The 25255-nt window shown below is 25.3% G+C and overlaps 1 protein-coding gene across 1 annotated transcript; it reads left to right on the top strand.

The window, feature by feature from the left end:
• Positions 1 to 25139, top strand: LOC145200907 (exportin-T-like). The gene is made up of 34 exons (XM_090069946.1): positions 1 to 286; positions 951 to 1045; positions 1288 to 1370; positions 1656 to 1712; positions 1948 to 2014; positions 2277 to 2363; positions 4101 to 4229; positions 5677 to 5870; positions 6039 to 6115; positions 6249 to 6331; positions 6457 to 6536; positions 8923 to 9003; positions 9130 to 9313; positions 9843 to 9914; positions 10007 to 10059; positions 10234 to 10309; positions 10551 to 10610; positions 10795 to 10845; positions 11030 to 11098; positions 13718 to 13812; positions 13921 to 13990; positions 14288 to 14317; positions 14392 to 14448; positions 14597 to 14665; positions 14858 to 14937; positions 15621 to 15690; positions 16135 to 16293; positions 19211 to 19267; positions 19393 to 19488; positions 20443 to 20536; positions 21191 to 21258; positions 24182 to 24230; positions 24348 to 24454; positions 24695 to 25139. Exons 2-34 carry the CDS (start codon positions 986 to 988, stop codon positions 24896 to 24898), a joined length of 2868 nt encoding a protein of 955 aa, XP_089926072.1. The 5' UTR covers positions 1 to 286; positions 951 to 985; the 3' UTR covers positions 24899 to 25139.
• The last annotated feature ends 116 nt before the right edge of the window (positions 25140 to 25255 follow it).

Here is a 25255-nt window from a genome sequence, read left to right as displayed (position 1 = left end):
AAACTTGTTATCGTTGTCTATTGGGAGAAAAGAGGACGTTAAATCTTTGATTTTAGATACTGGGGCTCTTGTTCACTGTGACAGTTTTATAACATCCGTATTTTCCACGTGGAAATAACTGAAGTAGTTAAATCGTAAAAAAAAAATACTCTTAAGTTTTATTAAGCTATTTCAGTTTCTAATTTAAACGACTTTTTTTAAAACATAAATTAACAAGTTTCAAAATGTTTCCATACTAAAATATTAGCTGGAACCCATTTGGGGTTGAACTGTAGTTCCATATAAGGTGAGTTACTTAGTACAAATTAGTTCATACTTCTTTAATACTCTTCTAATACACATGTACTACTTGTACTACTAGTATTACTACTAATAAAAATAACAAGAATACAAATAAGGATAATAATAGTAGTAACAAAAGTAACAATAATAATAATAATAGTAATAATAATAATAGTAATAATAATAATAATAATAATAATAATAATAATAATAATAATAATAATAATAATAATAATAATAATAATAATAATAATAATAATGATAATAGTAATAATAATAATAATAATAATAATAATAATAATAATAATAATAATAATAATAATAATAATAATAATAATGATAATAATAATAATAATAATAATAATAATAATAATAATAATAATAATAATAATAATAATAATAATAATAATAGAAATAATAATAGTAATAATAATAGAAATAATAATAATAATAGAAATAGTAATAATAATAATAATAATGATATATTATTATTACTATTAACGTTATCATTATGTAACAATCGTTTTAATAACAGTTAACAATAATGATAATAATTAAAGTAATAACTAATAAAAAAGAGATAATATTGCAAATAGTAGCAATAATTGTTTACTATAAATGTAATTGGCATCTAAAATTAAATAAAATTGCATCAATATTTTTTATAGATACAATACAACAATTGATTGTGAAATTAGGAAATATGGATAACCAACTTCTGCACCTACTAACATCTAGTGATTATCCAGAAGCACAACAGCACGTAATAATTTTAAAGTTGATTTGTTTTAACATTATTATGAACTGAACTTGATATATATATATATATATATATATATATATATATATATATATATATATATATATATATATATATATATATATATATATCAAGTTCAGTTCATAATAATGTTAAAATAAAGTTGCATAACTTTTGTTTAACTAATAACAAATGTTATTATTCTAAGTTTTACTGATAGTAAATGTTATTATTGGTTTTTATAGATACTCAAGTACTTTGAAGAGTTCAAAAAACAAGATCAAGGTTGGCAAATGTGTGGAAATGTTCTTGTAAGCAACATTTATAGGTGAATCTAAAAAATTGGTTACTTTATGAGTTTTTTCAACCAGTTTTAATGATATCAACAAATTTGCACAAAAGGTTTTTAAATATACAACTTTTAAAGAACAGTCACAATTTTTAAATAACAATTTAGTTACATATTGTAATTTGAGATTTGCTAAACTAGTTGTTTTTAGCAAATCATTTTCAAAAAAGATAAGACTTTAAAAAAATTATTTGAATTTGAACAACTGATTTGTTTTTTTTTAAAACTTGTACATTTTGATTTATAAGAAATAGTTTTTTCCAGGGATGAAAGAGTGCAATTCTTTTGTTTACAAGTACTTGAAGCACATATCAAGACAAGGTAGGTTCTCCTATTGAAATCAAAAACAGTGTTGTAAACTAACTTTAAGTTTATTCCATTTTTAAGGTTTCTATAAAATTAAGCTGTTTTTTCTTCATTTATTTCATGATCCTATATTTTGATTTTGCTCTTTTGTAATTTATTTCTATAAAATGTTTATTGTGTAGTTTTATATACACTATATTTTATCTTTATGAAAAAGTATATATTTCTTATATATAACTCTTTTTAATAGATATGGACAAATTGAAGTTTCTTTAAAAGAAAATTTAAAAAACTACTTACAAAAATGGTACCTTCAGGTATGTTCTTATCCTTTAAACATTTTTTTTTTAATCAGTTTGTTAAGTTATTGAATTGATAACTTTTTATACTATAAATGTTTTTTTAAAATTTAAATTATTTGTAAAGTTCTATTAAAAATATAAAATGATACGTATGATAGTTGTATAGGGCTTTTACTTTACGCTAATGGAGTTAAACTAATTCTTTTTTTTTTTTTTTTTTTTTAACACAAATTAAAAATGGTTAATATATTCTGCTTATATTGATTTTAACTTTTAGTGTTGTATCTCTCAGCAGAAGAACTTCATCCTCAACAAGACTTCTCATTTATTTTGTTTGCTATTTGTGCAAGAATATCCAAATCATGTACTTCTTCTTTTATCGTTATTTTTTTCTCTTTATTATTTTTTTTTTTTTTTTTTTTTTTTTAAATCTTATTTTTTAACATTTAAATAGTTATATTTTGATGTAAAAAAAAATGGCAGTCTATATATTTGTTTAAAAGCTGAATTTTACAAAAGTTTTATTGTAAAAAAACATGTTGCAAAAATATTTTATTAATACAAAAGCATGTGTATTGTAGACATTTACTTAATTTTAAAGTCTAATGTAAAGTAAACATACAGTACTGTGTATTAGTTTTAGCCCACTTATTAAAACTCATCTTTTTTTAACATATATTGAATAATAACTTCCTAATATATTTTATATAAAACAATATCTTATTTCAAACAATACTAAACACTATTTTAACAAAACAAAAAAAAAGCAATATCAAAATTTTAGATAGGTTGTTGTATTTAGATACCTAATGTGGTTATTTTCTTTATATATTGATATGTACCAATTTGTATCAGCTCGTTTGTTATTAGTTTGCTAATTTTTGTTTTTTAAATGTTTGCTTCATATTAGATGATAGTGCAGTTTATAAAGATATTTCATAGATATTTCATAGATATTGTGTGCTTAATATTATTTTACTTTTTTCTAAAAACAAAACTAATTCTAGTTAAAGTTTTTTTTTTTTTTTTTTTTGTATTATTTTCAGTATATTTTTATAATTATATTGGCATGGGTATTTTGATGTTGGACTTGTAATTTTAGGTTTATAGTAAACTTAGGGTAAGAATAAACAAAAAAAAGTTAATAGTTTAGCAATTTTGTTTCTTTTTCATTTAATTAAAATGCTAAACAAAACATTTTAAAAAAAGTATGGCACCATTTTGTAGAAAATTTTCTGCTCTATTTAAAGGTGTAAAAACTATTTAAAATATTATTTATGCCTTAGCAAATTTAAAAGTTCTAACCCTAGTAAAAAAGAATTTTTATTGAAGAGTAAATATGCAAATTGCTTACACTTATGAATTAAAATGAGTATGGCTAGATTATTTAATAAAGAGTTAAAATGTAAGTAAATATGATTGCCTTTGAAAAAAATCACATTTACATTTGTAAATGCAAATAACTTACACTGAAGAGCAATTGTAACAAAAAGAAGTTCACAGAAAGACTCAAAAGCAATTTTAAAAATGTTTTATAATGCAACAATCTTGAGTTTTTTTGTGTGTTGACATACAATAAAAACCCAAGAGAATCAATATTCCAAGAGTTGAAGGCCAGTGTCTAAGTGTACCTAAGGTTCTGGAGAAAGTAAAGCAAGACACTGAGGCCAAAAAGTCATAGCATTTAAAGAAACATGAGATTGACTTCAGTTAAGCTTTAGATGAAACTCAGCAAGTGCAATATTAAAAAAAACAGAGACAACTAGAAGTGCAAAATGTTTCAGAATTTGGGAAGAGGCATTGGCAAACAATATATGGTACCAATCTAAAGCTTCTAGTTGCAAGTCTTGGGTTTCTCAATTCTGTTTACCCAAAAAATATAAAATTGTGAAAATGAAAAAATGTATGTATATATATATATATATATTCTAGGATGCCTAAAATATATAAAAGTTTAGATGTTTACTCATTATTTTATGTTTAGTTATTAGGAGTCAGTTATTTTTATTTGTATTTTGTGAAGCAAGTTGATTGTAAGTAAATTATGTTTGTATCAATCTGCTAAATTCTAATTAAAAGATAAAGTTTTCTTTTAATACAGTGGTTTTCATTCTTCTCTGAAATGCTCAAACTTCTTGAGAAGGGAGCTTTGGCTGTGGATTTATACTTGCGTGTTCTTCTTGCTGTTGATGAAGAAGTTGTTGCCCGTCATATACCACATACTTCACAGGTAGAAATTTTATTAGTACTAAGTTTGCTATTGTTATTGACAATGATATATAATTGCAGTACTAAGTTTGTTAATGACAAAGAGAGATTTTACTTCCAATTATCTCATGCAAATCATACCCATAAATTAAAGCAGTCTAGAAAAATTGTTCAGGTTGTTTTTAACTAAATATTTGCATTTCTATCGATTAAAGATAGTCATAGTTGCAGCTCTGGTAAGCTTCAGACTGTTACCATTTGTGAACAAGAATGTCAGGTAAGTTGTCATAAATGACAGTTGTACTGAAAAAATTTTAAGAGACTTTCAGTTTAGATATTGCTGGAATTAATTTTCAGACCAAAATAATTTTTTTACCTGGTTATTGATCATCTTATAAAAAGTTAAAACTTTTTTTCAGTTGAAAGCAGGTTTGAGAACTAAATCAGTGCAGCATTTATTTACTAAAAACTTTATTGTGCTTTTGTTACCTCTTATATATTTCTCATTTAAACACACAGTTTATTTCTGAACCCTATGTTTTTCAAACTATGATTAACATACAATGTCCTATGTTGCATAATGCGTAAATTTTTGCACTTCCATCCTTTTCATCATATTATGGTGCTTATTACTTCTGACAATATACAAGCCAAAAAACCACCTTTATCAAGTTTTTTTGAGCTGTTTAAAAATATTTGACATTATTTAACATTACAAAATTTCATTTTTCTCAAAAGTAGAAAAAGTAGACAACTGTGGGTCTTCCACTGTAGTCTTCATACGCCTTAAAGCATTTGTTCAAAATAATTTCATTCATAGGTGTATTAGTAGTAGTCTTAACAGTGATCAAAAATTTATATTAGGAAACTCTTTCTGCATCCTTTAATATGTGTAATCTTAAAAAGAACCATTTATTTAAAGATGGTAAGGTTACAATAAGAGTTTTTAATGCAGATTAAACTGAGTGTCTTACACATTTGAACCAAAAAATTATTTTTTTAAAAGCTCTGCTACAGTTTTATATTTGTTCAGTTGATTGTGACAAAGTCATTTACATTATCCTCATATGTGGATCTACTAAAGCTACCTGAAGTTAACATAACATAAAGGGGCGAGTAAAGTGAATAAAGAAATTAACCTAGTTTTACAAGGGGCTCTTGAAAAACTTGTGAACTTGTGTTGTTTTTACTTGTACCTTTAAGATATTTGGTAATATTATGAATTAAGTTAAAAATCACTCTTAATGGGAATGAAAACAGTGTTAAGAGGTATTATATTTAATGTTTTGAAAATATATGAACACTTTCTAAGGAAAATTTACACCCATAATTGTACTCTGCACTATTTTATAACTCATGACTCTTAAGAGATCATTTTAGTTTTCTTGTTCTTTTCTTATAATGATATTTATTTTATTATTAGATATTTATTTTATTGTTAGATATTTTATTATAATTTAATTTCAAAGGAGCTTGAGCGTAACACAGCAATAAAAGATTATATGCGAGATCACTGCATTAATGACCTTGTTGATTCATGGTATCAAATTATTCAACTTTATGAACAAGATAACCCTGGCATTGTGTGTTTATGTTTAAAAGTTGTGGGTGCATTTGTTTCTTGGATAAATATCAATCTTATTGCAAATGATAGGTTTATCAGGTATTTAGAAAATACTAGATAATACAGAAATTAAAAACACTGCCTCCACTGCTTTTACTAAATAAGAACCTTATTTTGCTAATAAATTACAATATATAAATATTTATATAAATATATATATAAATATATATATATATATATATATATATTGTATGTGTGTATATTTAGTCGCTTACTTGCATACTTGAGCAATGAAAAACTTCGTGAAGCAACATGTGATTGCTTACTTGAGATAATAAATAAAGGTATTTAATTTTAAATGTTTGTTGATTATTTTAAAAATATTCTTCATATACTTTTTAATTCTTTTTGAAAAATTTTTTTTTGAAAGATTTGTTTGAGAAATTTCTATTTTCTTAAATATCTACATTTTGGAAGGAATGGAGTCTGGTCCCAAAACTCAATTAGTCAAATCATTAGCTGGGGTTTTAGAAAAGACTGGAGTTCTTACCAACGATATGGTAAAGGAAGTTTTAGACATTATCTATTTTTAACATGCATTACATATACACTCCCTTGTTCACAAGAGTCTTATCTATTTTTAAGTTGCTACTTATTATCTGTTAAGTAAACATTTTTATTTTAGAGAGATGAATCTGAATTTGCAGTGAAGTTATCATCATTAATCAATGGAATGGGGGTTCAACTCATATCTAGCTTTAATAAGTAAAATTTAATTCAAATTGTATTTGTATATATTAAGGTGGATTTCCATTTTTCAACCTTTTTTCAAAGTCTTATCTCCTAACTTTTTTTTACTTAAACTAGAATGAGTGTCCAGAGTGTCCAAGAAGCTGTGAATGTTATCATTTGTGTAAATTGCTATTTTTTTACAAATTTAAAGCAAGAATTAAAGATGATATTCTTGCTTTAAGATAAAATAAAAAAAGTAATTTATATAACCAGCCAGCATACATGTTTTAGTCAAAGTAGGTATCACAAACATAAATAAAAAAAGTTTCTTGCAGGAAAATGTGTTCACTGTTTTTTCCATTTTAAGTTTCTTTTTTTTTTCCTAAACTTTAGAATTATTGGTATTAGAATTATTGTTTTTTCAAAGTTTTTGAAAAAACCTAAAGTTTAAGAAGTTATAAAAATAGAAAGCTAATTGAATGATTCCTTTGGTATTTGAAGCAAAATTTTGTTCAGACTCTGTTTTCTCTTTGTTATTAGAATTTTTTTAAAAAAAGGCAAAAAGTAAGAAAAATCTGAATAAATATTATTTAGAGTTATTTGAGTGAATTAGTTAAATTCATTTTTGTATCAAAACAAACAATTAATTTATGAGAAGTATGTTGCTTACAAATTTATATGTTTATATAATTTTATATATGAATTTTATAAGTAAATTTTTTATATAACTTGATATATATTTACTTATAAAATTTACACACACACACACACACACACACACACAATGAATTTTTACTAAATCTAAGCAATCTAATTTTAAAATTCCTTTTATTGAAATATGCCCATGCAAAAGTATCTGGACAGAACTAAAATGATAAAGTTCAAATTCTTTTGTTGGCTTTTATTTAATGTTTAAAAACAGTAAATAAACCATAAATTATTTTTAGTTAAAAAGGATATTGTTTTGAATAAATTTTAAAAATGACAAAGTGAAAATATACAAGTTTAGTTGTCAAAGAATCAGTATTGCGTGCAATTGAACAAGGCAGAACTACGAGAGACATAGCGGATCTGTTTGATATAGGAAAATCAATAGTACTGGATATATATAAAAGATATAAAGAAAGAAATAACAATAGAATTTCTCTAAAGTCAGGAAGACCTCGAATTACATCTGAATAATAAGATAAAATTTTAATTCGTGCCATAAAAATTGATCCACACAAAAATGCTGTGTTGTTAAATGCTGAAACAAAAGAATTTTATGTAAAATGTTGACAAAATAAAGTAATACATTACTTACATAGCATTGACACCAAACCAAGTGTCATTTGAGGTCAGCAAATTTATTTGGAAGATGTCCTGCAAGGAAACCTTTTATTTCTATGAAGAATCGAAAAGCATGCTTGAGATTTGCAAATGAACATTTGAATTGGTCAAGAGAACAATGGTTGAAGGTACTTTTTAGTGATGAATCTAAGTTTATGTTTGGATCTGATGATATTAGATATGTTCGTTGACTAAACGGCCATAGAAACAATCCTACATACCAGCTACCAACAGTAAAGCACGGAGGTGAAAACATTATGGTTTGGGGTTGCTTCAATAGAGATTGTGTCAGTCCTATCCATTTGATTAATGGTATAATGGACAAAAATATGTACAAAGATATCATTAAGGATGTTATGCTACCACATGCTAAAGACAAAATGCCTCGAGGATAGAAATTTCAGCAGGGCAATGACCCAAAGCACACTTCAACCCTTGTGAAAGACTTTTTCAAGATCAAAAAAATTTGATTAATGGAATGGCCTTCGCAAAGTCCCGACCTTAATCCTATTGAACATCTATGGGAACATCTTGATCAACAAATTTCAGGTCAAAAGCTAACAAGTAAAATGATTTATTTTAAATTCTGAAACAAGAATGGGAAAAAATTGACAATAATGTGATTATGAAGCTGGTGGACTCAATGCCCTGTCGCTGTCAAGCAGTAGTCAATGCCAAGGGTTTCCCAACGAAGTATTAAAGAAATTTACTTTAAATTGCAACATTTTTAATTTAAAAAATGTTTAAAAGAAAAAATCTACTTTAAGTAATTTTTTCTGCCCGGAGACTTTTGCACGCGCATATTTTATTAAAATGAACTTTTAAGATTATGTTGCTTAGATTTAGTAAAAATTCATTTGTTTTTAGAATTGTAATCAATTCAGTAAAAAATTTGAAAGAAATTCATTCCAGTAAAAATTTGAAAGAAATTGGACTTTTCATTCAAAAGTTATCTAAAGTTATGCGTTTGTCCAGTTACTTTTGCATGCTACTGTATATATATATAAAATAAATTTCTGAGAAGTATGTTGCTTAAAAAAAGCATGTTTTGTTTTTTTTTTTGTTTTTTTATCTATTTTCTCTCTACTAGATTATCGAAAGTTGAAGCAGAGAGTGGATTAAAATTAGAAATCCTTGATGCAATAGACAAAAATGTTATTCCAATGTTAAGGTTGTTCTTTTTTTTCAAAAACTTTTTACAAATAATATTTTGTGTCTAAGTTCATTTATTGTTTTATTGTGAAGACTCTTTTGTACTTTTTGTAAAATTTTACAAAACCTAAAAAATTTAAAATAGGTTTCTTGGTGACGAAGATGATGATGTTTCAGAATCAGTTTTTGAGTTTTGTCATGGTTACCTAAATCTTCTGAAACAACTTAATGGTAGCAGTGTATTAGTCACAAATAAGCATATCAAAGATATAATCTTGGTGGTGATAAGGAAACTTAAGTATGATGAGGAATTCGACTTCAAGAATGAAGTAAATAGTTTATTATTAAAATTTAAAAAATGAAATTAAAACTAGGAGTATGTTTTTCTAAAGAAATGTTTTGATGACTTTTGCGCCTGACATTAGTATTTTTAAATTTGAAGAAATTTTATAAAAACTTACCTGTATTTTGTTATTTATTTTTAAACACCATTACTTTTATTATTTCCAGTCAAATAATTTAACCCAGATTGAAGAAGCAGATTCTAGAGCCAAGAATTTACCTTTGAAAATTTTAACAAAAAATTTAACAAAAAGCACATTAACAACTCGCTCCTTTCATAATTAAGCTTTCATAATTAGTTAGTTTTGCAAAATTTCTGCTTTATTTTTTTTAAAAAAAGGTTTTAAAAAGAAGAAATGCCACTGCCACTGCCTATAGCATTTACTCTTGAAAATCCTTTGAGTTAATTAGTCTTACAGTTTTAAAACTTTGAGTTAATTAGTCTTACAGTTCTAAAACTTTGGAAAAAAACTCAGTACTGTGCTCTTAAACTGTGTTTTTTTTTTCTTTCCTCAGGGAGATGATGAAGTAGATTTTATAGAATATCGTAAACAAATGAAAGTACTTTTTAATTATCTAGCCAAGCTGGTTAGTATTGCATTTTTTATGTTTTTATTAGTTTTATTTGCCAAACGTTGTAATGCAATAAATAGTAAAAATATGCAAATTTGTAATATCAGGATAGCAAATTGTTTATTTCTTCCATATATGAAGTCATTGACTGCACTCTCAAGTAAGTTGTTGTATATATTTGTGTTTTTGTTATGACTTTTATTTAAGTAACATGGTTTAATACTACATAATACAATTTTAAAATTTTTTTATTCAAAATGAACAAAAACAAGTAAATAAGCTTACTTTATTGAACTCCTAATTTTAAAAAATAAAAGATTTCACATGGTTTTAGAAATTGGCAACAGCTCCCATTTAATGATGTAGAAGTGGCAATTTACATACTTTATTGCCTCGGGGAAGCATTTCCTGTAAGTTTTACAACTGCAAGAAGCAATTTGGAGAAAAAACTATTGAGATTTTCATTTATATATACCACTATCACTAATCTTTTTATTATGTAAAGGGATTATGCCTGCATTGATCTATTTTCAATGTTATAGGAAGGTGGATTTTTGTTAAATATTGCACACATTTTTGGATCTTCTGATTTTAGCACATTAGCTTGTTAACACTTTGTTTTTTTTATTTTTTTATATTCATTTTATTCAGGCACAAGAGCTCTTTAGTAATTCCTTAAACTGCTCATTGTTTCAAAGCATGATGTGTTTGGTATGAATTTTCATTATGCTTTTTACTTTTGTGTTTCTAAAATGTTAATTTTGTCAAATTGTTGCTTATAATCCCATAGTTTTAAAAGTATTTTGCTTCAAGCAATCATGTGCTAAAAAATGAATGTATTTAGAAAAAAAAAAAAAAAATTATTGAGCTTGTTATTCATTCTCAATTTTTATAGTTGATTGACAGCAACGTTAATGAACATGATCATAGCGCAATAAAGCTGCAGGTGAAGGTTTCTTTATTTGAAAATTTCTTTAAAGCACATAAAAACTGTGTAATTCCTAATAAACTGTCTGATTATTTAAGTTTGAGGACTAAAGCAAGTTTCATGTCTAAATCAAATTTGGTGTAAGTCAAATAATTTTCTTAAAACTAAATTTTACTTTATTGGAAGTTTTGTTTTTTTTTAGTTCTTCGAAACAGTAACTCGCTATGAGCGATTCTTTTATGCTCAGACACAGTACATACCAATAGTTTTAGTAAGTAGTTAAACATTTGAAAAACTTATTATATTACATGATTTTATAATATTAAAGCTTTTACCTCAAGTGTGTTATTTCAGATTGAGTTTTTGATAAAAATTATCTCCATACAGTCAGAGCACAATTTAATCATGATATTATTTAATCATGTCATTTTTGAGTAAACTTTGTACTTGAGATGCAAGTATTGTAAATTAGTTTTAAAAAAATGGCTCAAATGTTATACACATTAAAATTATGTATAATTATTTTATAAAATAAATATTGTAATTTAATTTAAAAAATCAAAATCAAAAAACACTAGCACAGAAAATAATTGTTATGTATACTTATTTTGTTAAAAATCAAACAATTTTTTTGTCTATTTTTGCAATATTTCAACATTTAGTTGGTTTTTCTTTTGTTTTAATTACTTTTCCCAGATGTTTTGATTCCAATAGACATTTGATTTGATTATATCAATATTAGACCATGATTTAGTAACAGTTTTTTTAAATCTTCTTTTTTTGTAAATGATTTGTCACCTACTTTTTACCTGATAAAGTCCTAATAAATTTAAATCAGGTATATAAGATATCTCTTTCTTTTGCATTTATTTAATTTTCAACAAGGAAGACTTGTGTTTTTTAGCACATCATTTTCGATCATTTTCCTGTTGAAGCACAAAACTGTTTCCTAATTGCAGTTTGTACAACCCCAAATCATTACATTTCCACCACCATGTTAAACTATTTCTCTCATGCAATTCAAAGGAAGAACTCTCTTTAAGCTCCGTCCAATTTTTTGAAGTTAAACTTGGATTTATCAGCCCAAAGAACTCTCTTTCAAAAAGATGGTGGCATTAAAATTTTTTGAAAAACTCTGTTGTTTCTTCATATGAATTGTTAAAAATAGTTTATTACTTGCTATGTATCTACTAAACCCTGTTTTAAAAATATGATTTCTGATTGTTGGTGAAATTGTGATTCCTTTGAGATTATTTAGATCATTTGCAATAATTTTTTGCACATGAAAAACCTCACAGTAATCATATTTTCATATTTTTTTTAATGAATTTTTTATTGCTCTTAATATTTCTCTATCATCTCTTAGAGTCTTCAACTTTTTTCCTTATCTATTACAATTTTTAAATCTGCCATATAGCCTATTTGTTGACAATAGCTCCAGCTGTTGTGAAAAAGATATTTATTACAAGCACTTTTCTATAAAAATTTCTTTGTTTAACAAAATCACAAGTTTATAAGTCTATCACAAGTTTATAAGTCTATCACAAGTTTATAAGTCTATCACAAGTTTATAAGTCTATCACAAGTTTATAAGTCTATCACAAGTTTATAAGTCTATCACAAGTTTATAAGTCTATCACAAGTTTATAAGTCTATCACAAGTTTATAAGTCTATCACAAGTTTATAAGTCTATCACAAGTTTATAAGTCTATCACAAGTTTATAAGTCTATCACAAGTTTATAAGTCTATCACAAGTTTATAAGTCTATCACAAGTTTATAAGTCTATCACAAGTTTATAAGTCTATCACAAGTTTATAAGTCTATCACAAGTTTATAAGTCTATCACAAGTTTATAAGTCTATCACAAGTTTATAAGTCTATCACAAGTTTATAAGTCTATCACAAGTTTATAAGTCTATCACAAGTTTATAAGTCTATCACAAGTTTATAAGTCTATCACAAGTTTATAAGTCTATCACAAGTTTATAAGTCTATCACAAGTTTATAAGTCTATCACAAGTTTATAAGTCTATCACAAGTTTATAAGTCTATCACAAGTTTATAAGTCTATCACAAGTTTATAAGTCTATCACAAGTTTATAAGTCTATCACAAGTTTATAAGTCTATCACAAGTTATTGTTGAGTTTCACATAAATATTCTCCTTTAGGTTTCTCTTTGATGCACAGAGTTTTTTTTTTCCTAAAACCATGATTAGTTGCTATAACATAAACAATAAAATTGATATTTGCTAAGCAATTTAACACCTGTCCAAGTAAAATAGCAAATATTTTACAACAAACTTTTTTTGTTTTTCTTGTAAAAAAATTATAAACGAGGAATTGTTAACTTTTAAAAATATCTTGTTATAGTTTTTTTAAATATTACTCATTAAAAAACAAATTTTGTCAGAAATAAACTTAAAAATGACTCTGTATTCCGTTTTTTGTCTGTTATATTTTTTCTACTGCATGTTCAGCTTCAGACAGAGTTTTCATTAAAATTATTGACATTTTAAACAAAATGAAAACAACACATATCAAAACCAATACCAACATTACATCATTTAAGCATGAAATAAATATTAATTAGTATTTGATTAATACTAATTAATATTTATTTCATGCTTAAATGATGTATATAATAATTTGAATATTGTACTCTTGATTAAAATGTTAAATTCATTTTCTTCATCAGTAGAGAAAACAAATCAAAACCTTTTAATGATTATCATCTAAAAATATTATCATAGCTCATTCAAAACAACAAATTTTTTTAACGCAAATAGAGAAACTCTTTTTGTTATGTGTTTACTTTAACAACACCATCAAAATATTCTATTTTATTACTTAATTATTTTAAATTATTCTAAATTGTTCTACTTATAGATTTCATTTTTGGATAAAAGAGGCTTAAAGAATTCAGATTGTTCTGTTTCAAGTCGAGCAAGCTTTCTATTAATGAGATTTATTAAATCACTTAAGTAAGAAGTAATTATATATTGGTGTGTCAGTATGAACTAATTATATTTAAATACATTTTTAAATTTGTTTTAATATATGTCTAAATATAAGTTTAAATTCTGCTATAGAAATCAAATACAACCTTATGTTGAAGATGTATTTGGAAGAATCCAAGAAATTTTGTGTGAACAAAATGAAGTAATTTTTACTAGTTTTATCCTATAAACAAATAATTACATTTTTCATCTCTATTGCATTTACCAAAATTAGTTATTAAAATATTTAATGTAAATAAAATTTATTTGTAAAGGTGCTAATAGAAGATTTGTGAAATCTTTATTTTGCATTTTTTGTCCTGATTTAACTTTAAGAATCTAAAATTTGTTCTGTTAAAAGTTCATTTCGTTAGTGTCGTAGTGTCATTGTGATTTGATGGATTTTTTTTGAATTTGCTCAAAACTCTTATCTTATGATATTTGTATTTTTTTCATTTAGGAAAAAAATTGTCTTTCAGAAAATGACAAAGTGAGTTGAGAGCTTTTACCATTTTATTTTTATTTTCTTTTTCAATCTTGTTTAAAACCATGATTTTGCTTTAGTATTATTTATATGAAGTTGGTGCTATTCTCATAACATGTAGCAATACCAGCCAAGAAGTAAGTCTGAAAATGTTTATTATTACTTCTTATATCATTTATAAAATTATAAATAATGCAGTTAAATATAAGCATCAGTTATAATACTGTTATATTCGGTTTGGTAAAAGTCTATTATGAAAACTTCAAGTTTTTGATTAACTGTTAGAAGCAATTGGTGATGATGGAAGCATTGACTTCACCAGTTCTTCTTTTGTTTCAACAGTATGTTAAACAGGTGAAGATTTTGCTCAATTTTTTTCTTATCCAATTTTTTTTTTTTTTTTTTTTTCTTTGTTATTTTTCCATTTTATTAACACAATTTATAAAGTGAAATTTCATTTCCTTGCTTAGTGAATTTGTGAAACATAAATGTTCATTTGTTCAAAGATTTTTCAGCTTCGGATTTTTAAGATCATTTTTTTAACAGATATCATGTGGTCTGATCAAAGAAAATGATGAGATTCACAACAAAGCTCTTGCATTACACCACATGATCGCATATTTAAGGTTTTTTTATTTCATAATGCACTTATATTTTCTGTAAAATGTTTAATTATTTTGACTGATCTTTTGTCTTTTAATCTGAATTTTGAATCAAGTTAAATAAAAAGTTGTTAAAAGTTTAATGCACATTGCAAAAGTTTTGCCAATTTAAAAAGTATGCTTGATGTATGTAGAGTTTTTTTTTTTTTTTATGTATTTATAATACCATTTGAATTACCTGTCCCAACTTGAAATTCTGGGTATGCACCTATTTGTCATATATGAATAAGACTTATGGTCATTTTTTATATAAAGTCATGTGAAACTTGTGCAATATTTGAACTAATCAAACTGAATGTTAATTAAATTAAATATTTAGTATAGGAATAAGGCTCTGTACCAAATACTCACATTAACATATCATTCATAGCTTACTTACTTTTACTATGAATAAGAGGTAAATTTTGCGTTGATTATTTCTTTATTGCATTAGGCAGCATTACACTGTTAATTCCTCATTTATAATTTTTTAAGTATCATGTTCACCCTCTAATTGTTGGTTATGTGAAGCCAATATAGTATATGTTTATTCATAGTTTTAAATCTTTTCTTTTATACATAATATTGTATCACTTTTTTATAGTTGCACCACACTTTTCAGTTATGTATATATCTTTATCCAATCTTTTATCTTCAATTTTCTTCAGTCGTGCTAGCAAAGCCTTTGGAACTGCTCAAAGTATGAAACAAAGTGGATGTACCCCATGTTTTACAAATGTATGATTTTATTTATAGTTGTTGTATAACAGTGTAAACAGCTATTTCTTACCAAATTAAAAAAAAGTTTTTTGTCAATCTTTTATTGGAAAAATTATTTCTTATAAAAAGCAAATGTTCTCTTATTATTAATAAAAAAAAAGGTTCTGCAGATTTTTAACTTGTTTATAGAGAAGCAAGAAATGTTTTAATATTGAAAGAAGAAATTTTTTTAATGTTTCAAAATGAAGTTTTGTTGCTGTTTCTTTAATGAAGTTGAAAAAAAAAAATGTTTTTTAGAAAAAAATTTTGTTTAAATTTTTAGTAATAATGTTTATTATATATAAAGTATCTATAAAGTATATAATAAATATAAAATGTATAAATTCTTGGAATATCATGGAGAAAAACATGTGGTTGTAACTTATGGCTCAGTAGTGTTTTTTTTTTCTTTTTTTTTTTTAGGCACTAAATATTTTCCTTCAATCTCTTTCCATGAGAGTTCACCGTGATGCTATTCATGATGCTTGTCGACAATACCTTCATCGTATGATAATTTGTCTTGGTGATCAAGTTTTACCATTCATACCAATTGCTGTAAACAGCCTTCTTAAAGACTGCGAGGTGTGTTTTTATCTTTTTTCTTTTATTTTTGTTTTTATTCAGAGATAAGTAAACATCAGAGTTTTGTTTTCAGTTAACAATCAGTAATGACAAATAGTAACCAACTTTGGCCTTTAACAAATAGTAACAAATAAAATTAAAACTTCTATATAACTTTTATTTGTATGCTTAAATATAACTTTTTTTTTTTTGAAATTAAATTTAAGAAAGTTATATTTAAGCATAAAGTTTTCTGAGACCAGAGAAAAAGTCTTGTTATACCTCATCTACCTTATATTTTGTTTTAAACATTGCAAGTTGTTATTTGTTTAAATCTATTAAACTTATTTTTCAAAAATAACAAAATTTGGTGTGAATTCTCTCGATGCACCAAAAACTTTTCTGTTTTAAAAACATAAAGAGTTCTATTTTGATAAACTTCAGAAGTTTGATTTAACTTAAAAAATTGATAAAGAAGTTGAATTGTAAAGATATAGAAGGTATTTTATCAGCTCTGTTCATGGATTGCCTTGTGGCCTCATGCATTTCTTTCATGAATTTATTGCTTAAATCTAATTAGAATCTGAATTTTTATCATTGCTTTCAATTCCTTTATTTATTCATTTTTGTGAGTTTTAAGTTTATGGTCTTTTATTTATTGACAATCTTTAACGCTCTTTTCTTTTTTTTTCATTTGCATTTGTTTACTTGTTGTTGATTTTGAAACAAAGTTGTTGGTTTGCTCTTGGTAGTCAATAAAAATTTTGTTAGCTGAGTTTTCACTTCTGTTTGCTTTTTTTTATATTGGTTAGTTTTTATTTATTGTAGTTTACTTAATGGTTAGCTTTAAGTTTTTGAGTAAATTTTCAATGAATATTCTGAAAATGGGGTTTTGTCGCCAATTCCGGTGCTTGCCAGTCTTTCTGTTGATTGTCTTCATCATTTTTGTGCTCAGCCTGATAGATTACAACAAAAAATGTCCAAAGGCTCAAAGAAATCTTGGTGAAAGGGTCAAATTTGACGAAATAATCACAGAATCGACATTACAATCAAGTTCTAAGCATTTCTGTGCATTTGTTACAAATTCATATATGTGATGTTTCTTCTCTATCCCTTCCTAAACTCTGTAGAGGGTAGGAAAATGCTGACCCACTGGTCTATTTATTGGGAGAGGACAACTTTTTTCTGTATGATAAACAAGATTGGGAGTCTTGAAAGTGAAAGAAAAAATTTACAGGTAAAATTTTAGGGTCGGTTAGTCAAAACCATATTGAGAAAAATTGCTTAACTCAAAAGATTTGTTCACTTTTGAACTAAGGTTATGTGGGTATTATGTTAAAGACTTTGAGACTTTGTTTAAGAAAAAAAGATTAACTTTATTTTTAAATTGATTTTATTACTTTTTTTTTTTCTATTCTAATAATTTATAGATTAAATTTGTTTAGGTTGATGTTAAGGGAGATATTTCTTGAAAGTTCCAAGAGTGGGAAAAGGGGGGGGGGGGAAGGTGATTGACATAAGAGTCACATGAAAGAAGTACATGGAAATTTTAAAATAAGAGAGTATTTATGTATTTCTTGATCTACTGATAAGACTTTACAGAGTAAGCTGAGTTTTGAGTTGTATAATATAATTATATTTTTAAATTCATTTTAAACGGAGCAGTTATTATATCATATATTTGGAAAAATCTCGAATATGAGATTTGCATCTACTTAGTATTTTAAGTTTTGTAATTCTTTATGGTTGAGTTTTTCATTTTGTTTTGATCACTTTTATTAGGTAGCTATTTATTAATTAGTTTTAGTTTTTATTGCATCTCATTTAAACTTAAGGTTTTAAAATTATCATTCTTTGTAAATATTGTGTACTCTGCACATGGTGTCTTCTCTGTTTTGGTGTGTATGTGAGGAGGAGTGGCAGATGGGATTATCTGACTATTATAATGACTAGATTTTGGTAGGGCAGGAAAGGTTTTTTTTTATCAAACAGTGGTTGGGAGTCTAGATGGAGATAAGCTAGAACAATTTTACAATGAGGGGGGGGGGGGGGGGTAGAGGAATGCAAGATAATTTTTTTTTGTTTAATGTGTCATCATGCAGCTTTATTTTCCTTTTAAAATTAAGATTTTTCAATTTTTTGTAGTTGTTAACTGCCTAAATAATTTATTTCTAAATAGATTTTAATACTTTCTTCTGCCAATTCTAAAATGTGGTTGGAGGTTAAAATTATAGACAAGGAAAGGAAATGTTTTTAGAGAGGAAGAAGAGTAGAAGTATTTAGATGAAAATGCACCATAAAGTAGTACATATACATAATTTGAACATATATATGATTTGAACATGAGTTTATTGTATTCATCCTCTAAAGTTGCTTGATTTGTAAATAAGGCATTACCCAATAAATTGATTTCAGTTATTATTTATCTTTAGCCAAAAAACCAAACATTGATACTTGTGTGTATATATTTAACTATCTATTTTTACACCTTGTATTAAAAAAAGTATTTTGATAATAGTTATAAAGTAACTGTCTCATCTGATTGTATATATGTAAATGTATATACACATAGAAATAAGTATATATATATATATATATATATATATATATATATATATATATATATATATATATATATATATATATATATATATATATATATATATATATATATATATATATATATATATATATATATACACACATACATATATACATATTTATATATTTATGTATGTATTTATAGTTATATAGGCATTTGTATATGTGTGTATGTATATGAAATGTAATCTTTATGTATATATACACACACATATATCAACTTTCTATTTTCAACAAACAAATAAAACTTTCAATTGTAAAATATTTATGTGTTATGATTGAATTAAATATTTTTGGTACAGATTTCTATTAATCTTGATTTTTTTCTTAATTACAGATGCGTGATATTCAAGAATTTATCCCATTGATTAATCAACTTATCACACGATTCAAGGTTCACTTATTTTGACTCTTGTTTTTTATATTATTTTGCAAAACGTTTTATGATGGTAACTTAGCAACATTAAGATAATAAAGTTTTGAGATCATGATTTCATTTTATATGTGTCTTTTTTCTAGAGTAATATTGCACCATTTTTGAGTGAAATTTGCATGCCTTTGGTTACACAGATTTTTGCATTTATTCAAGTTGCTATAGAGCCTAATGACTTACAGGTAATATTTTTACTTTGCTGTTCAGTAAGCTTTTTTCTTTTAAGATTTCAAAAGTGTAGATTGGGCCTTTGAAGTTTTTTGATTTGGTCTTTTTTAGTTTGTTTATAAATATGTAATAATGTGCATTATTACTTACTAATGAGTATTGACTAAAAATTGAGAACTAGGAAGATTACTTCTTTAGTCTTAAATTAAGGGAAAATGTATTTAAATAGATATAATTTAATTATTTTTTATTTCAATATAAGTTGTCTTTATATAATGAGATTTTTTATTAGATGTTTTTTAATTATTTTTTATATCAATATAAGTTATCAACTATATTACCCATTTTTCCAGTAAAAAGGGATATTAATTATCTTTTATGAGTTTCAAATCAAGTGACTGGAGCTTTTTTTGGTAGAACGTTTAAGAGTCTTCCAAAAGCGCTAGGGTTTCTTTTCTCTTTATATGTTATTTTTTTTACTCAGATGTTTAAGTACCATTTTTGTATTGTTATAAGATCGAACAGATTTTTTAATTTTTTTTGACAAGAAAAATGCTCTTCCTTGAAAGTCATAAATCATTTTTTGATATACTGCTCTAGAAAAACTTTTTAATTAACTGTGAGGTTGGAATGAAAAAGGGCTTTGACATCCCTTTGTAAGAAAAACACAGCCAGATAAGCAGCTTCTGTTAACTTTTGGCTGCTTGTTGATAGTTTAGGCTAACATAATATATAAACAAGTGCAACTCGAGCAAAACTTCTAATTGACTGTGTCAAAACTTTGTAATTGACTTTTTGTTGCAAAACTCAAGCAAATATTGTAATTTACTCTGTCAAGGAGCCACAGTCTTCTGTAAGAATGAGTTTATTCATATTCATGCCTAAAATAAGCTTTACATGAACATAACATCAGTTCATGTTCAAAGTTCATGTTTTTTCTCTATGCATTAAACTTTTTTATTTCTAAGGCCTTAAAAGAAAAACAATTGTTGCAGAGGAGTTATTTCCTGTTCATTTCAACGATCGTCAACGCAAATATACTTGAAGTTCTTACCAACCAAGGTCGGTTTAATGAATATTTAAAGAAAAAAAAATTGTTGGTTTTTTATTTTTTTTAAATATTTTAGAATTTTGTTGTTTTTTGCTGGGTATTGTAAAAAATGACCAATCTAGTGACCACACGATACTTTCTATACTGAGACTCTGATGCTTATCTTTATCATTTCCATGGGTTAAAAGTAAAAAGTGAAATACATAATAAATGTTTATGAATTCTTGGAGTGAATAACATCCACTAGTTAATGATAGCTTACAGATTTTTAAAAATAACAAAAGTACTGTTGTTTTATTTCCATAGCTTTTTTTATTTTATTTTTTTACTAATTTTTAAGTTTAAAAGCTGTTAAGTAAGTTAAGTGTATAGTATATAAAAGCTATTAAGTGGTGTAGTAATAATAATAGTAATGGTCCCAATGAAAACTACATAATTTTTAAATGTCAGCTCTCTCCCCTTGAATGTTTCCTATATCAAAAAAAGAAAAATTATATGAATTATTTTATGTAACAAATGATAATTTAGATTTTATTGCATAAAAATATGTTTTTTTTAATATTTTACTAGAATAATTTTTTTTAGGTTTTGTAATATGTTCTAATTGAGCACTTTTTGCCATTTCAGTACAATAGTATTTTAACTTCTATCATTTTTATTTATAGAATCAAGTAATGTCAAAGAAATATTACTTTCAGTTGTACATGGTGCTGTTGAAATACCAGATCCTCAGGTACAAGTTTAGTATTTTTAGTTGGGTTAAATCTAGATAAATAAATTTGTTGTAGTATGTAAATGCATAACAATCTTTTAAATGCATAACAAATATTTAAACTTATTGTTATGCATTTATATATTGTTTATTGGGTTTGGTATGAAAGAAGATAGGAAATACCATTGTATTTTACAATATAATATTGTTATATATATTGTCATTATCAGACAGATGAATATATAGCATTTTCAGACTCTTTTTGTTTATCATTAGATAGCATTTTATATATTGGTTACTGACATTGCTACAATTTACTATTTTTCTATGCTGAATATTTAACTTCAAATTTCTCTAAAAGTAGAAAAATTAAAAATTTCTAAAATACTTCAAACTGAAGTGTCACTTAAGGAGATGATTTTAGTGATGAGCTTTTTACAATCATTAGTTCCTTTTCAATTATTTTTTTTAAGGCACTTACTTTAATATAGATAAAAAATGAATGATGCATGTCACTTTCTGTAATTGAAACTCTGATTTAAGAAAGCTAAAAGATATTACCTTTCCAAGCCTTTTCTAAAATTTTATGTTGACAAAAAGTCAAAAAGTGATTTTATAAAAAAAAAAGTTTTACTTTACAAATCAATAACATCAGAGTGTTTTGTTTCTTTTTTCTAAATTTAATAATTTAGAAATTTATTTTTAATAAAAATATGTCTTTCTATTAAAATAAGGTTGCATTTTTTTTTTACCCAACTTTCTTAATTTTTCTTATTTGTAAAAAATTTTCTCAAAAAGGTTTTTTTTTATTCCTACCAATCATTTTGAAGTAGAAATTATCCAATCCAATTGCTTCGTTGTATTTTGTTAATGTTAATAAAATTAACATTGACATATTTTCTGCATATTTTGTGACAATAATTGGAGGATCTTACGTATCTTGAAAGATCCACCAATGAATGGATTTGTCATTGGCACAAAAAAAAGCCAATTTATATCTCTTTTAAAGCATATAAATTTATATCTCTTTTAAAGCATATAAATTTATATCTCTTTTAAAGCATATAAATTGGCTTTTTTTTTAGCAATTTATACACACTTTTAAAGGCTCTGTGGTGTACTGATTTTTTAACTTTTGATTGGCATCACTCCAAACTGTAACTTCTGCCAGTTGCTCTAAAATTACATCCATGTAAGGAATCACAGTTTCTTTAGAATCCATTTCATGGTCTGATACAACTGCAATTTTGACTGCAAGTGACTTATACAGCCTGAGATGAAAATTTAAGTCTGACTGAAATGAGCACTTTGTGGTTGATTTTGAGAAATGCATTTGTAATTCTCTGTAAAATGATTGCTTAGGTCAGCTTCATTAGAGTTTGGATTCTTTTATCAACAATTTGAATGTATCACAGCTTAGTTCATTTTTATATATGTGTGAGCTGAATCATTTACTTCACATTTATTGGTAAATACTTTCTCCATATTGTATTAAAGGCTGGATTGAATATTTTTTATTCTCTTTTTTAATTAACTTAAAGCACATTTAAAAAAAACAGTACATGATCTCATGTAGAAAAACTTTGTTAGTCCAATAGCAATACTTGGATTTTCTTTTAAAAGCATTCTGTAAACTTGTTTAATAAGGTAAATGAAATTTTTCACATTAAAATTTTTCTTAATTCCATTTTTACAAATGTTAACAAAATCTGTTGAATTTGGTAATGATCTACTTGAATCACGACCTCGATAAAAATTTTGGACTAATTTGATAACATCTGGTGATAGACTTTGAGAATTGGTGCACTCAGATAACAGTACATTTTCAAATAGTAAAGTTTACAAATTGGCTGCATTTTTTTCTGGAGTTCCTGGTAAAACATTTTTTCCTCTTTTTTTTTATTAATTTTATTTTGACTTGAGAACAAGGAAAAGGATTCTTTCATTTCTTTTCTTATCTCTATACTGCTGCCATTTAATATTTTTCTCAATTCTGACATTCCTCTTCTCATCATTAAATAAATTTTTTAATCTATAAGTTTTAGAATAAACTTCTTAAATAAACTTTTAAGAGGATTTAATTTCAATAAGTTCAATCTACAAGCATATTTAAAGCAAGTTTAAAATACAAGCATGCTTAAAGGACCAATCTTGAACTTCAATGAAACATATTGTAATGTAACAGCATTAAGTTTTAGAATAAACTTCCTTATGAGCTTTATTTTGTTCTGGATTATTTTTTCTCTATTTTGTGGTCTTTCTTTTGATGACTATAATTTAGAAAACAATAGGAACTTTATTTACTCTTTTACCATCTAATTAAATATTTAATAAGTATTCTATAATTGATAAGTAAATCAAAAATTAAAGATAGTACTAATTGCATGGTACTTTTAATGTTTTGTCTATAATATTAAGAATTGATGATGAAACTGTAACTAGAAATTTGGAATCAAATTCCAAAGGAATTATGTGTACATCTGATTGAATCTATGCCAAAACGTATTTGAGCCTGCATAAAATCATGTGGTACTCACACAAAATACTGAATTAAAACCTGACCTTAAATTTTTGAGGCATTTTTTTTATTTTAGTTTTTGACCTGATATGTACCAAAATAAATTTTTTTTTTTTTTTTAAATCATCGAGATGATTTTTTTTTTGTCTCTTTAGTTTTTTTTAAAATCATCGAAATGATTTAAGTAATCGCTAAAAAATCTTAGTGACCTTATATTTTTAAAAGCCACTGTGTGTGTGTGTGTGTGTGTGTGTGTGTGTGTGTGTGTGTGTGTGTGTGTGTGTGTGTGTGTGTGTGTATAGTATAGTATAGTATAGTATAGTATAGTATAGTATAGTATAGTATAGTATAGTATAGTGGATATATAGTATGCTATTTGTTTTGTTTGTCATTTAATATTGTAGTTAAAGTTTTTTTAATTTTTAGGGCCAAAAAACATGTTTTGTTATTCTCAATAAGCTTGTGGAGAGTTGGGGTAAGTTTTTTTTGCTATGAGTTTCTCATTCTCTTAATAAAAAAAAAATTTTGATTTGTTAATTATTTATTGATTTTATTATTTTCTGCTAGTTTGATTGATTTTTCACTCAAATAGGCAGTGAAGATACATTTAAAGAGTTTTTGTATGAGAGCATTCTACCTGCATGTTTTATGGCACCACTGAATTCTGCATTTGATTTGGAAGATGCTCAGACAGCTTTTGTAATACCTTTTAAAGAACTATTTTACTATCTTCTTTACTTTCCTTTTCATAGTAATCACATTAGTAAAAGATTTGGCATTTATTTGCTTTGTTTTCCTGCATACAAGTTATGCTTTTAGTTATAGATATTTCATATGTTAAGATTTTAAAATCTTTTAACCGTAATTAAATTTAATAAATTAATTTAAATAATTGAACTTATCTATTATTCAGCATTTACAAAATACGTTTTGTTTTAGGTATTACAAGAGATCTCAAATACTCAAAAAATGTGCCTACAGAAAAGGGGTGTTGAAGTTATTCAATGGTTGGTGCAAGTTTACCTTCCTCAAAATAATTGTCCACCTGATGTCATTCAGGAATATTCTCATGCTTTACAAAACATGAATGCTAAAGCCTTCAAAAACTATTTACGTGCATTCTATGGTCACTGGAAAACCTAAACCAACAACTTTTGACACCAAGTTAAGGCAAATAGTAAGCCCAAACAACTCATACCCATTTTGCAACCAGGTAGTCCATTTCCAAATAGGAAAAAGACAAAGCAAAGATTTCATGTGAATATGTTAAAAATCAAAGATTTCATGTGACAATATTAGAAAACTTATTTCAAGTTAAAAAAAGATAAAATAAAAAATGTATTTTAAATTTCAGTTTTTTAAAAAAAGAAGAAAAATTTTTTACTTAATGTGTTAGTTCTAAAACACAAAGGAAAGCCCATTTTTTGTAAAATTAGAAAAATATTTTTAGTTGTAAGTTTACTTGTGATTAAAAAAAAATTAAATCTTTGATATAATTAT

Source organism: Hydra viridissima, unplaced genomic scaffold (assembly GCF_058129835.1).
Source record: "Hydra viridissima isolate aposymbiotic clone 2 unplaced genomic scaffold, HvirCarnegie_v1 scaffold_13, whole genome shotgun sequence".
Taxonomy (NCBI): Eukaryota; Metazoa; Cnidaria; class Hydrozoa; order Anthoathecata; family Hydridae; genus Hydra; species Hydra viridissima.
Note: the sequence above shows the minus strand (reverse complement) of the source record. Positions and strands in the feature narration are given on the sequence as shown.